Below are 14,927 nucleotides of genomic sequence, written 5' to 3'. Positions count from 1 at the left end.
TGCACTCCAGCCTGGATGACAAAGCAAGACCCCATCTCAAAAAAAAAAAAAAAAAGAAAGAAAGAAAGAAAGAAAAAGAGACTGGGCATGGTGGCTCATGCCTGTAATCCCAGAACTTTGGGAGGCCGAGGCGGGCGGATCACGACGTCAGGAGATTGAGACCATCCTGACTAACAAGGTGAAACCCCGTCTCTACTAAAAATAGAAAAAAAAAAAAAATTAGCCAGGCGAGGTGGCGGGTGCCTGTAGTTCCAGCTACTCAGGAGGCTCAGGCAGGAGAATGGCATGAACCTGGGAGACAGAGCTTGCAGTGAGCCGAGATTGCACCACTGTATTCCAGCCTGGGCGACACAGCAAGACTCTGTCTCAGAAAAAAAAAAAAGAGAAAAAGAAAAGGGGGCCGGGCACAGTGGCTCACGCCTGTAATCCCAGCACTTTGGGAGGCCGAGGCAGTCGGATCACTTGAGGTCAGGAATTTGAGACCATCCTGGCCAACATGGTGAAACCCTGTCTCTACTACAAATATAAAAATTAGCCGGGCGTGGTGGCAGGTGCCTGTATTCCCAGCTACTTGGGAGGCTGAGGCAGGAGACTCACTTGAGCCCAAGAGGTAGAGGCTGCAGTGAGCCAAGATCGTGCCACTGCACTCCAGCCTGGGCGACAGAGTGAGACTCTTTGTCAAAAAACAAACCTGCCAGACGCGGTGGCTCACGCCTGTAATCCCAGCACTTTGGGATGCCGAGGCGGGCAGATCACGAGGTCAGGAGATCGAGACCATTCTGGCTAATACGGTGAAACCTCTACTAAAAATAACAAAAAATTAGCCGGGCGTAGTGGCAGGCACCTGTAGTCTCAGCTACTCGGGAGGCTGAGGCAGGAGAATGGCGTGAACCCGGGAGGCGGAGCTTGCAGTGAGCACAGATTGCGCCACTGCACTCCAGCCTGGGCGACAGAGCAAGACTCTGTCTCAAAAAAAAAATAGTAATAATAAAATAAAAAATAAAAAAAGAAGATGGTTTGGGCTCATCTTGTATATTTCTTGCCCCATTCCTACCATCAGCCATATTCCCAAGGAGTCCTTGGAGATTGGTATCAGAAACCAACATCTGGGTGCTTAGGGTGCTCATTGCTACTGGGGCATCATTGCTTCTAGGCCCTTTCAGCCAACAGAGCAAGGAAATACTTACACCTATAGTCTCCTATGTATATGCTAGCCACTGTAAATATACATATATAATTATTTCTAATAGTTGCCACATTCATAAAGTAAAAAACAAACAGGTGAAGTGCATATGAATAACATTTTATTTAACCCATCCTATCTAAAATATTGTCAAAAATTTTCACATGTAATCAGTATAAAAATTACTGAGATGTTTTACATTCATTTTCGTTGTACTAAATCTTCGATGTCTGGTGTCTATTTTCCACTTACAGCATGTTTCAATTTGGCCTAACGCAATTTCAAGCCATATGTGGCTAGTAAGTTAACCATATTGGACAGACAGGTCTACAGAAGTAGACAGGTAAACAGGCAATTATAATGCAGGGTCATAAATGCAATGATAGCTCCAAGAGGCCAGAAGGGCCACTTGACTCAGCAGAGGAGAGGAATAGTATTAGAAAGGTTTTCCAGTGGTGACAACTGAGTTGTCTTGGAGAACACAAGAGAGTTAGCCAAGATGGGGAAGTGGGTGCAAAAGCCAGGACTGAAAGAGCCTAAATAACTGTCCATCTTTCAGGGCACCTGAGCACACACAATGGACCAGGCAGGGGACGATGCTGGTGGAGACATCTACAACTACCAGACTAAAGAACTTGGACTTGGCCGGGCATGGTGGCTCACACCTGTAATCCCAGCATTTTGGGAGGCCGAGGCGGGCGGATCACCTGAGCTCACGAGTTCGAGCCCAGCCTGGCCGATACGGTGAAACCCCGTCTCTACTAAAAATACAAAAATTAGCGGGGCATGGTGGCGCACGTCTGTAGTCCCAGCTACTCAGGAGGCTGAAGCAGGAGAATCGTTTGAACGCGGGAGGTGGAGGTTGCAGTGAGCCAAGATCCCGCCACTGCCCTCCAGCCTGGGCGAAGACTCTGTCTCAAAAACAAAACAAAACAAAACCAACTTGGACTTTGTGCCAGAGGCACTGGGGCATCATGGAAGGGCTCTAAGCTACACGGGACCACCATTTGGTGAGAGCATTGGGATTCCTCCAGAATGAGTGGCACAGAAAAGCAGCACAGGAGAGAGCTGCAGGGGCACCTCACACTGCCTGGGAGCTGGAGGTAGGCAGGAGTCAAAAGTGGCTTTCCAGAGGAAATAAGTCCTGAAAGAAAAAAAAAATGAACAAGTTACACCAGAACGGTTACTTGAGGCAGCAGGAACAGCCCAAGACTTAGCAGCTGGACATGTGGAGGAGTCAGGATAGAGAATAACGTGGTGAGAGGTGAGGCTGGAGAGCTCAGCTGCCACTACCTCATGAATAGCCTCAAATGCTAGGCTGAGGAATTGATTTTTTTTTTTTGGGTCTTGATTCAAGAGGAAGCAGCAGAAGAGATTAGAGCTGGGAAAGCACGGGTTTTAGAAAAAGTTTTTAGAAAGATCTGTCTGTGGCCGGGCGCGGTGGCTCACGTCTGTAATCCCAGCACTTTGGGAGGCTGAGGTGGGTGGATCACCTGAGGTCAGGAGTTCGAGACAAGCCTGGCCAACATGGTGAAACCCCGCCTCTACTAAAACTAAAAAAAAAAAATTAGCCGGGTGTGGTGGCACGCGCCTGTAGTCCCAGCTACTCGGGAGGCTGAGGCAGGAGAATCGCTTGAACACGGGATGCGGAGGTTGCGGTGAGCCGAGATTGCGCCACTGCACTCCAGCCTGGGAGACAGAGCAAGACTCCATCTCAAAAAAAAAAAAAAAAAAGTCTGTCTGTGTGTGTTAAGCGGCTGAGTTGGGAGCTGAGAGACTAGGGAAGGGAGGAGGCTGGCTGGTGCTGTGACCCAGATGAGAAAGAATGAGGTCTCAGCTAGGGACGAGGCTTTGGAGATGGAGAGACCTCGAGAGTGATTATCTGGGAATCCTCAGATCTCTCTCTTTTAATGCACGAGTTCCCGGTTTGAATTCCCTGATGAACTTCAGAGCTGCAGAAGAATTTCAGAGTGGTAAAATAATACTAGCAGCCCTTCCCAGGTGTCCCACATTGTGCAAAGGCATTATGCTTGGTCCTTTCATACCTGATTTTATTTCATTACCCTGAGAGGTAACAGAATCATTTCTGTTTAACAAGTGACAAATATGAAGCCGACTAAGAGTTCACAGCTCTAGGGCACGCTGGTAGCGTTGGACTGAAACTAAAGTCCTCCCAACACGCCAACATCCCTCAACCCAAGAAGATCCGTTTTCCGTTGCCGCCTTCGGAGGCCAGCGGCCCGCCCGACACCGCATCTCGCTCAGGACGGCCGGTCTAGCCGCTTCGCGTCTCCAGGGTTTTCCCTTTTTGCCCATCTACCCGCAGGCTTCCTCTCGTCTCCACTCCCACACTGGCCCTTCTACCCGCCCGCCTCTCTATGGTTGCCCTCTCCCCAGGCGCAGCCGTCCGGCTTGTTATATTCTCTCCTTCTCTAAGCTCCTCAACACTGGAGCCAGCGGGTTCTACGCGGGTTGGGTCGGCTATCCGGGCTGCTTCTCTGGTCCAGCCGAGCGGAAACGGCGGCCAGTGAAAGTGCTTTTAGGGGAGGCCGGGCCGTGACTTCTGGGGAGAGTCCCTGGGAAGAAGGGGCGTGTTTTGGGTCCTTTGCGAAAACGCTCCGGCTGGAAACACAAGGCTCCGAGAGGAAGGGGCCGCTCTCCGCTCTGAGCCACCCCACCCGCTTCAGTAAGTGGGACCCCTCCGCCCCACAACTCCCCAAACCATCACTCTCCGCAGAGGGGCTTCCTGTCTGTCGTTCATTTTTGTTCTGACAGCGCTGAGAACCAACAGGGAGATCGGGAAGTGCCCACCTCATCACACAGACGAAAACATGAGGCGCCAGAATGGGGAGGAACTCGCTCGGAACCAGCCAGGAGCCAAGTGGGGCTCCCGACTCTCCGTTCTGGGAACCTCCGAGTTTTTCTGTTTGAAGATAGGCGGGGTAGGTTAGCGACAAGAAGGATCCTAAGACAGGCGTGGAGGGCCCCCACAATCCGGTTCCAAGCCGGAGTCCAGTCTTACCTATCAGGATTCTCCCTTTCGTGTAGCAAAACGGATATTATACTTTCCCTTAAAAGTCGTTAAACATAGCTGTTGAGGTGGATTTACCACGAAGCTAAGAAACCGTAAGCTTCCGAAGCTCCTCGCGGGCACAACAACTTCCCTCCGTAACGAGTGTCAACAATTCAAAGTATTTAAGATTAGTCGCTGCTCAAAAAGGTTTGCCATGCCCTGTAAACTTAAATTCATACCTGAAAGAAACGTGATTTTGATTTTCCCAAACTTGACAGTACTAAAACTGCAACTGTCGTGAATCTGAAATAAAACTTTCTTAAACTGTAAATTATTGTGATGTGAAGAACAGATCGAAGGATGCAGGGAGGAAAGTATTATAGAGCTGTGTAAGGCTGTAAATTAATAAAAATATCTAGGCCGGGCGCGGTGGCTCAGGCCTGTAATCCCAGCACTTTGGGAGGCCGAGGCGGGCGGATCATGAGGTCAGGAGATCGAGAACATCCTGGATAACACGGTGAAACTCTGCCTCTACTAAAAATACAAAAATAAAATTAGCCAGGTGTGCAGGCGGGTGCCTGTAGTCCCAGCTACTGGGGAGGCTGAGGCGGGAGAATGGCGTGAACCCGGGAGGCGGAGCTCGCAGTGAGCCGAGATCACACCACTGCACTCCAGCCTGAGCGACAGAGCGAGACTCCCCGTCTCAAAATAAATAAATAAATAAAAAATCTTGTATGCTTTATAATTGGAGGTTGCATATGGTAATTATCATCTTGTAAATGTCATTAGGTGGGATTTATTTTCTCATGCTAAATGTTCGTTTGTATATCTTATTTTGTATTTTGTTTAGTACTCTTTTTCTTAATTGGATAAGCTTCACTTTCTGCAAAATCTGGACCTGCGTCCCCTCACTGGCAGTGAGCTCTCAATATATATTAGCTATTATTGTTAATCTTATTGTTACTTTGCAGATCCAACAGGAAAGTTTAAGGACAATCTACTCTTTGAAGATTACTATTGGCGTAGGACTTCACACGGCCATTGTTACCAGCTACTTATTCATCTCTTTATTCATTTCACATTCAATACACTTATGTATTGATTCACTAATTCAATTCATGTGTATTGAATATCTGAATACTCCCAGACACTAGTGTGGATGCCAGAGATATGGGAGGCGAAGATGTGAACATGGTGTCTACCTTCAGGGAACTTACAGTATCATGAGAATTATCCATGGAATTGATTTGGGGTTTTCAAAATTCAGATTACAAAAACAGTCTACAGGCTCCCACACCAACATTTTATTATGAAAAATTTCAAATATATAGAAAAGTTGAAGTAATTGCATAGTAAACATCCATATACCTACCATACCAGGTTTATAGTTTTTAAATATCATCTACAGTTTGATCCTGAAAGGTCATCATGTTCAGCCAATTATTTTTTAAACAGCTTTATTGAGATGTAATTCACATATCATTACATATATAATTTGCCCATTTATTTAGAGGGGTGTGTGTGTGTGCATGTGTGTGTTTGTTTTTGAGATGTATTCTTGCTCTGTGCCCAGGCTGGAGTGCAGTGGCACGATCTTGGCTCGCTGCAACCTCCGCCTCTTGGGTTCAAGCGATTCTCCCGCCTCAGTCTCCGGAGTAGCTGGGATTACAGGCATGCACCACCACGCCTGGCTAATTTTTGTATTTGTAGTAGAGACGGGGTTTCACCATGTTGGCCAGGCTGTTCTCCAACTCCTGACCTCAGGTGATCCTCCTGCCTTGGCCTCCCAAAGTGCTGGGATTACAGGCATGAGCCACCGCGTTTGGCCTCTTTGTAGTTTTTTTGAGACGGAGTCTCACTCTGTTGCCCAGGCTGGATTGCAGTGGCAATCCACGGTCATGGCTCACTGCAGCCTCAACCGCCTGGGCTCAGGTAATCCTCCCACCTCAGCCTGCTAAGTAGCTGGGACTACAGGCATGCACCACTACACCGGGCTTTTTTTGTTTTTGTTTTTTGTTTTTGTTTGTTTGTTTGTTTTGTTTTTAGTAGAGATGGCTGTCGTGATGTGTTGCCCAGGCTGGTCTGGAACTCCTGGGCTCAAGGGATCCTCCTGCCTCTGCCTCCTAAAGTGCTAGAATTAGAGGTGGGAGCCACTGAACCCCACCCAATTCACCCATTTAAAGTGTATAATTCAATAGTCAGTATATTCATAGTTGTGTGCAAATATCATGATAGTCAACGTTAGAACACCTTCATCACCTCAAAAAGAGATCCCATGCCCTTTAGGTATCACTCCTCTATTCTTCCTCCCCCCAACTCTCTATCCCCACCCAACCGAAGGAACCACAAAGCTACACTCTGCCTCTATAGATTTCCCTATTCTGGTATTAATAGAATCTTATAATATGTGGTCCTTTGTGCCTGGCTTCTTTCACTTAATATATTTTTAAATTTTTATTTTATTGACACATAATATTTTACAGAGTTTGGGGTACATGTGAGTATTTGTTACACACATAGAATGCGTAATGATCAAATCAGTCAAATCGGGGCATTTGCGGTAACCACCATCTTGAGTGTTTATCATTTCTATGTGTTGGGAACATTTCAAGTGCTCTCTCCTAGCTACTTTGAAATATACAGACCGGGCGTGGTTGCTTACACCTGTAATGCCAGGACTTTGGGAGGCCAAGGCAGGTAGATCACCACGTCAGGAGTTCTAGACCAGCCTGGCCAAGATGGTGAAACCCCGTCTCTACTAAAAACACAACAATTAGCTGGGCGTGGTGGTGGGCACCTATAATCCCAGCTACTCAGGAGGCTGAGGCAGGAGAATCGCTTGAACCCGGGAGGCGGAGATTGCAGTGAACCGAGATCGTGCCACTGCACTCAGGCCTGGGCAACAAGAGCGAAACTCCATTTCAAAAAAAAAAAAAAAAAAAAAGTATATCTTCTATGTAACTATGTTGGTACCCATTAACCAACCTTCATTCATCCCCCCTTCTACCACACACCCTTCCCAGCCTCTAAGTTAGCATAATGTTTTAAAGGTTCATCCACGTTGTCACACGGATCAGTATTTTATTCATTTATGGCCAAATAATATTCTACTCTATGGATATACCACATGTTTATGTTTATGGACATCTGGGTTGTTTCTGCTTTCTGGCTGTTATGAATAATACTGCTACAAGCATTCGTTTACAAGTTTTTGTGTGAACGTATATTTTCAGTTTTCTTGGGCACATAGAAAAATGAAAGGGAGAGGAATTGCAGAGCCATCTAGCTAACCCTATCAGCCAATTTCTTTTAAAAGGCAGGAAATCTAGGCTCCATGAGGAGAAGTGAAGTGCTCAGGTTTTACAGGAAGACAGAGACGGAAAGAAGCGAGGCAAATCTTCTGATTCCAAGTCCAAGACTCTTCCTGGCATTTTCTTTTCTTTTTTTTTTTTTTTTTTTTTTTAAGATGGAGTCTTGCTCTGTCTCCCAGGCTAGAGTGCAATGGTGCAATCTTGGCTCACCGCAACCTCCGCCTCCCCAGTTCAAGCAATTCTCCTGCCTCAGCCTCCCGAGTAGCTGGAATTACAGGCGCCCACCACCACGCCCCGCTAAAATCTTCTTGCAATTGTCTAATGGCTCCGTGTACAGGGCTTCTAGCCTCAAGTCACGCAATAGTCTGTTAGTGTTATGCCAGGCACCGAGGGACTCAGAAGCCAGACAACAGGTGAAAAGGCAAGGAACCCAGATTCATTTTTAAATTTTAAAATTTTACATTTATTTTATTTTATGTTTATTTGTTGAGACAGGGTCTCACTTTATCACCCAGGCCAGAGTGCAGTGGTGTGATCTTGGCTCACTGCAGCCTCAACTTCCCAAGCTGAAGGAATCCTCCTGCCTCAGTTCCCCAAGTTGCTGGGACTCCAGGCGTGCTCCACTGTGCACGTTAATTTTTGTATTCTTAGTAGAGAATACCAAGGCCAGCCAGAACCCACATTTATTGAGCACCAGTTGGTTCCAGGCATCACATAGACCTTCGGCATTCTCAATCGCTAACTACACCCCTGCCAAATGACATTATGGTGCCCACTTTGTAGATGTCAGCTAGACACTTAGAGGGCACATTGCTTGCCCAGAGTTGCACAGCAAGCGGATAAACAGATCTGGACCCAGGTTTGCCTGATTTGAAAGCTTATGGTAATTCCACTAAACAGTGCTCTCCTCTGCGAATATTTAATAGCTTTAGTGGGGGTGGGGAGAAAAAAATACTCAATAGCCTTAAGTTCTGGTACAAAGTTCTTCTATCTGCATGAATTCAATTTCTCACTCATTCATTCACCAAACACTCACTGAGCCATATACATGCCTTCTCTATAGCGATGTACAGAGGGGATGCAGAGATGACATATTCCAGCTCTCAAAAAAGGGAAACTGGAGGATGAGTTCTGGGTGCTATGAATGATCTCTTTTAATAAAGAGCTTCTCAATAAGAAATAGACCAGGTGCGGTGGCTCATGCCTGTAATCCCAGCACTTTGGGAGACCGAGGCAGGTGGATCAGCTGAGGTCAGGAGTTCGAGACCTGCCTGGCCAACATATAGTGAAACCCCGTCTCTACTAAAAACAAAAAACAAAACAAAACAAAAATACAAAAATTAGCTGGGCTGTAACACCCTGGGAACAAATCCGAACGTTCCTTCTAAACCAACGCAGGCCGACTCGAGGCTCTAGCAGTCAGTGGAACCTCAGCAGAACTGAAGAGGCTTTGCTTTGTTTCCACAGTAAAGGTTTTTGTGGTTACCTCTGCACCACTTGTGATAACATAATGACGTGTCACACCTGTAGTCCCAGCTACTTGGGAAGCTGAGGCAGGAAATTTGTTTGAATCAGGGAGGTGGAGGTTGCAGTGAGCTGAGATCACGCCACTGCACTCCAGCCTGGGCTGTTTCTCAAAAAAGAGAAAAGAAATGAAATGATTTCACACCCAAGAGATTAGCGAACATTTTAAAGTTTGAGTATCAGAAATTGATAAGAATGTTAAGCAACAAAGGTCCCTATTTATTGCTAGTGGGAGTGCCAAATGGTAGTAATTATTATAGCTAACTCATAGCACCTACTGTGTGCCATACATTGTCCAAAATACTTTACATATAATGACTTCTTTAATCATCATAGCAACTGTGTGAAGTAGCTTTTATTATCATCCTCACTTTGCAGATTAGGAAACCTGGACAGAAAGGGCTGACTTAAGCATTAGACACAGTAGTAGATACAGTGCCTAGGGCCCATGATACTCTTAGGGACCCACAACATTTAAAAATTTATTTTAGGCCGGGCGCAGTGGCTCACACCTGTAATCCCAGCACTTTGGGTGGCCGAGGTGGGCGGATCACTTGAGGTCAGGAGTTCGAGACCAGCCTGGCCAACATGGTGAGACCCTGTATATACTAAAAATACAAAAATTAGCCGGGCATGGTGGCGGGCACCTGTAATCCCAGCTAGTCAAGAGGCTGAGGCAGGAGAATCGCTTGAGCCCGGGAGGCAGAGGTTGCAGTGAGCCATGATCATGCCACTGCACTCCAGCCTGGGCGACAGAGCGAGACTCCATCTCAAAAAAAAAAAATTATTTTAAAATCAAAAGAAAAGAAAGGGGAAATATAGCTTTGGAAGACCAAGGCAGAAGGATTGCTTAAGGCTAGTTCAAGACCAGCCTGGGCAAGGCAAGACAGCAAGATCCCCATCTCTATAAAAGAAGAAGAAAGGAGGAGGAGGAGGAGATAATTCAGCCTAAGTGGTATTTATCTTTATTTTATACCAATATATCACAAAATATAATTTCATATATATTTATGAATGAAAGGATCATGATTAGGATCATGTTTAAGTATCTCCTATCCTGCCCTTTCAAGAAAACCATTTAAAGATGTTTCCAAACTCTTCCATATCTCTTCTCAGTGGTTTGTCACAATGCTTCTACAGTGCTATACAAAAGAAAGAGAAATGGTCCAGAGAAGTGTAGTGACTTATCCAAGGTGACACCACCAGGAATGACTAAACTGGGCAGCTAAGAAGAGCCCTGTCCTTGATGCTGCCGAAAACCCCGCGTCTTTGAGCTCTTTCCTCCCAAACATAACATCAGCTTGCGGATTTTTGCGTCCTCCCAGGACCACCTGTGTTGCTGTTTACTGAATATTTTTCTCTACACTGCATTTTTTTTTTTTTTTTTTTTGACAGAGTCTCTCTGTCACTCAGGCTGGATGCAGTGGCGAGATCATGGCTCACTGCAGCCTCGACCTCCCGGCCTCAAGCGATCCTCCCACCTCAGCCTCCCGAGTAGCTGAGAATACAGGCATGAGCCACCGCACCCGGCCTACACCGACGTTTATAAACTTGGCGTCATTACGTTGTCATGAGCAGTGCAGAGGTAATCACAAAAACGTTTACCGTGGAAACAAAGCAAAGCTTCTTCAGTTCTCCTGAGGTTCCCCTGACTGCCAGAGCCTCGAGTCGGCCTGCGTTGGTTTAGAAGGAACGTTCGGATTTGTTCCCAGGGTGTTACAGGCATCCTAGCGCCACACAGAGGGTACACTCGGAGGGACAGACAGGTAATTACAGAAGGAACAACTCACATTCTCCCGGGCTCAGCCGCCACGCCACGCCCCGCCCCGCCCCGCCCCCTGCTGCACCACGCCCCCTCGCAGCCCCCCAGTGCGCCTGCGCAGTAGCTCTTTCCCCAGTGTGAGCCCCACCTCCTTTCAGAGCAAACATTGGCCTCGGGGGCGGGGCTTGGGTACAAGATGGCCGCTGCGCGCCCAGAGCCCCAGAGTCCGAGCTCACCGACCCCGGAGTCGCGATCCCAGGAGCCACTGGACCTGGTGCGGGCAAGGAAGGGGCCTGGGCGTGGGGCTGGAGGTGGGAGGAGGTCGTAGTGTAGGGGGCGGGTCCGGGGCGTGGCCTATGAGGGGTGGGCGGGGGAGGTATTTAGTGCTATGGCCCTGGGGGTGGGGCTTCTTGGCGTTTCGCGAGGGGCGGGGCAGGGGAGGAGACTATGCCATGGTGGGCGGGGTGGGGGAGGGATCTATGGGTGGTGGGCGGGGCCTGGATGGGGGCGGAGTCTGAGGACGGTGTTGTCTTGTGGGGCGGGTTTGGGTCCAGGGAAGGGGGCTTACCAGGGATAATTTGCATAATTTGGGTGGAGCCTTGTAAGGGGTGGGGCCTCATGAATTCTAGGGCTAATTCTAGGGTAGAAGGTTGGAAAGGTGACCCTGAAAAACGTGGGGGTTTATGATTGGAGCACCTATGTTGGGGTAGGGGATAATTCTTCAAGGGTCTTAGTGATGCTTCTCGAATGCCCAAGGGAGAATTTGGGGGTAGAAGTGGGTGGTCTAGATGACTTTGGAACTTCCTCCACGTTCCCCCACTCAGAATTAGACTAATTGAGGACATTCATTCATTCAACAAACATTTACTGAGCTCCTACTTCGGCTTTGTAAATAGAGAAGGGACCAAGACAGACAAGGGCTGTATTCTCTTGGAGCCTGCAGTCTCTTGAGGGGAGAGAGACAATAAATGAGAGTTACTGTGATATGTTGTATAAAGGAAATAAAAATTGAGCCAATTTCTATAAATTGAGCCAAGAGTGGGGGTGGGGCAGCTAAATTTAGACGAGAGAAGTCAGCTGGGTGCCGGCTTATGTTTAAGCTGGGGTCAGAGAGATAAGTGGAGCTACATCGCCACAGATATTATAGTGACGATTTGGGATAAGTACATTTGGAGCCATTGGAGGGTTTTGAGTGCGAAAAATGACTTGATCTGATTTACATTTTCAAAAGACCTTCAGGCTATTCCTGGGAGGTGGGTTACAAGCCAGCAGAAGTAGGAACAGAGATGCCCTTGGGTTTTTCAATTTTGGAGGTGCCAAGTGATGGGACTTTAACTAGGGTCGAGGAGAAAAGGTGGGATCCATGATATATTTTGGACAGGAGGGGAAATGTTGATGAGGATCCAACAGAATCCTGGAGGATGGGCCGGGCGCGGTGGCTCACGCCTGCAATCCCAGCACTTTGGGAGGCAGAGCCAGAAGGATCTCTCGAGCCCAGTAGTTGGAGACCAGCCTGGGCAACATAGTGGGACTCCTTCTACATTAAAAATAATAATAATAATAATTTTTGTTTGTTTGTTTTGCTGTTTAAGGTGGAGTCTTGTTCTGTCACCTGAGCTGGAGTAGAGTGGCATGATCACATCTCACTGCAACCTCCACCTCCTGGGTTCAAGCGATTCTCGTGTCTTAGTCTCCCAAGTAGCTGGGATTACAGGCAGCAGCCACAACACCTGGCTAATTTTTGCATTTTTAGTAGAAACGGTGTTTTGCCATGTTGGCCAGGCTGGTTTCGAACTCCTGACCTCAGGTGATCCACCTGCCTTGGCCTCCCAAAGTGCTGGTATTACAGGCCTAAGCCACCGTGCCCAGCCAGAAATAAAATTTTTTTTAACTAGCTGGGTGTGGTGGTGCATGCCTGTAATCCCAGCTACTCAGGGAGCTGAAGTGATCGCTTGAGCCCAGGAGGTCAAGGCTGCAATAAGCCACGATCGCGCCAGGGCAACAGAGTGAGGCCCTGTCTGAAAATAACAGAGGAGCCCAAGCTTTTAATAATTGGAGCGTGCTGGGGCGGTCCTGAGGCAGGTTTCACAGGCTCCTCTTTCTTCTCCTCTTGCCCAGGTCCTGGTGCCTGATGACTGCCAGCCCGGCACACCCCCGAGTGACCTCATCGAGATCCAGGTGGTAAAGGTGACGGACACCACGCTGGTCCCTGAGCCCCCGGAGCCAGGTTCTTTCCACTGTGCCTTGTGCCCTGCTGCCTTCCGGCTGGTTTCCGAGCTGCTGTTCCACGAACATGGCCACTTGGCTGGGGCCGAGGGAGGCGGGCAGGGTGGGGACCCGAGCCGGTGCCACGTGTGCGGCCACAGCTGCCCGGGCCCCGCCAGCCTGCGCGCGCACTACAGCTTGCACACGGGGGAGCGGCCCTACCGCTGCGCGCTCTGCCCCCGCGCCTTCAAGGCCTTGGCGCCCCTGCTCCGGCACCAGCACCGGCACGGGGTGGAGCCGGGCACCTCTCGGAGGCCTCCGGACGCAGCGGCCGTTGCAGAACAGAGGCCCGGGGTGGCCCCGGAGAGGGCGGAGGTGGTGATGGCGGCGGCGGCGGCGGGCGCAGCGGTGGGGAAGCCTTTTGCCTGCAGGTTCTGCGCCAAGCCCTTCCGCCGCTCCTCAGACATGCGAGACCACGAGCGCGTGCACACTGGCGAGCGGCCATACCATTGCAGCATCTGCGGCAAGGGCTTCACCCAGTCCTCGGTGCTTAGCGGCCACGCCCGCATCCACACTGGCGAGCGGCCGTTCCGCTGCACGCTCTGCGACCGCACCTTCAACAACTCCTCCAACTTCCGCAAGCACCAGCGCACCCACTTCCACGGGCCGGGGCCGGGCCTGGGAGACTCTGGAGGCCAGCTGGGCTCGTCGGCGGCTGAGGGGTCGGGGAGCGGGTGTGGGATAGGGGACCCTGCGGAGGAGGGGCGGGGGGAGACCGCAAAGGTGAAGATGGAGGCCGACCAGTAGGCTGCAGACCAGGGACATGGGTTAGTTAAGGCGGAGGTAGGAGGCCGACCCGGGGAGGGCGGGGGTGGGGAAACGGAGGCAGGGGACAGAAGAGGGGAGATTGGGGGAGAGATGACAGCTGCAGGGATGGTTGTGAGCCGCTAGTGATGGAAAGCAGAGGGAGAGGGCCAGGCTCCAGACTCCCACACGCCCACACAGCACCTCTGCCAGGCCTAGGAGAGGACAGGTGCAGCTCTTGCAGCTCTGAGGGTGTGCGGCCAAAGGCAAGGCCCATGGGCTGGATGTCACTTCCCCAACTGCCTCTTGGTTGGCTTGTCCTTGTGCAAGACCCAGCCTGTCACGACAGAGCCTGGGCACTTCAGAGGAGGAGCCAGGATCGAATGGAAAGGGGGAATTGGGGTCCACCATAGTGTTCTGCTCTGGTCCTCCATGGGTGGACCAGGATGGAGTCTCTTGCCTACCTCACTGCATTGCACTGGACCTGGGATGCCTATCCACCCTCAGGCAGAAGACACTCACCAGGTTATCTGTGAAGAGACTCTGGGATCCCATCACCTCAAAGCCAGAGGGTCCCCAAGTCACAGCTGAGAGCACTTGAGCCTCAAGGATGTAAGCCTGACCATAGGATCTTGACTCCAACAGCGGCAACTCCCACCCCCCACCCCCACTGTGGTCTGTCCTTAACCCATCCACTCTTCTTCGAAGGCAACTGAGAACACATAAAGCAAGCAGCTACCTAGCATCCGCCTCCTAAAGCTTTAGACTCAGAGCCCAGGGTCCTCCACAAGCCTCAAGGTAGCCTCAGGTTTCTCTAATTTCCTCCACTCCCAGTTCGAAGCAAACAGCTTACTGCCTAGTCCCCGCCAATCCCAAGGAAGGGCTGGCTGATGGCAGCATGGTGGGCTGGCCTGGGTGTGGAGTGAAAGAGTCACTGTGGTGGGGGCGAGAGGAAGACTAGGGAGCTGGAGGTGTGACACCTTCAGTTCTGTTCCTATTAAAGGACCTTCTGAAGGGCTTCTCTGTTGGTCTTGTATTCGGATTGTCCGCTTTGGGGAGTTGGGGGAGGAGGGGGCCACACCATGGTTTTGCCACCAGCAGTGAGTTGCATCATACCTTCCTCCA

At 49.7% G+C, this 14,927-nt stretch overlaps 1 protein-coding gene across 1 annotated transcript; it reads left to right on the top strand.

Moving 5' to 3' along the window:
• Positions 1 to 10,947: 10,947 nt before the first annotated feature.
• Positions 10,948 to 14,820, top strand: ZNF784 (zinc finger protein 784). Its single transcript, XM_054465797.2, has 2 exons — positions 10,948 to 11,067; positions 12,912 to 14,820. Exons 1-2 carry the CDS (start codon positions 10,990 to 10,992, stop codon positions 13,803 to 13,805), a joined length of 972 nt encoding a protein of 323 aa, XP_054321772.2. The 5' UTR covers positions 10,948 to 10,989; the 3' UTR covers positions 13,806 to 14,820.
• The last annotated feature ends 107 nt before the right edge of the window (positions 14,821 to 14,927 follow it).

The sequence above is a fragment of the Pongo pygmaeus genome, chromosome 20 (genome assembly GCF_028885625.2).
Source record: "Pongo pygmaeus isolate AG05252 chromosome 20, NHGRI_mPonPyg2-v2.0_pri, whole genome shotgun sequence".
NCBI lineage: Eukaryota > Metazoa > Chordata > Mammalia > Primates > Hominidae > Pongo > Pongo pygmaeus.
The sequence above is the reverse complement of the archived record's forward strand: the minus strand, read 5'-3'. Positions and strand labels throughout refer to the sequence as shown.

What these genes read in the sequence shown, in the direction of transcription:
- ZNF784 (XM_054465797.2), top strand. Translation starts at nt 10,990, where the DNA reads ATGGCCGCTGCGCGCCCAGAGCCCCAGAGTCCGAGCTCACCGACCCCG. An exon ending in CCCAGGAGCCACTGGACCTG is followed by an intron (nt 11,068 to 12,911) that starts GTGCGGGCAAGG and finishes CCTCTTGCCCAG; the next exon opens with GTCCTGGTGCCTGATGACTG.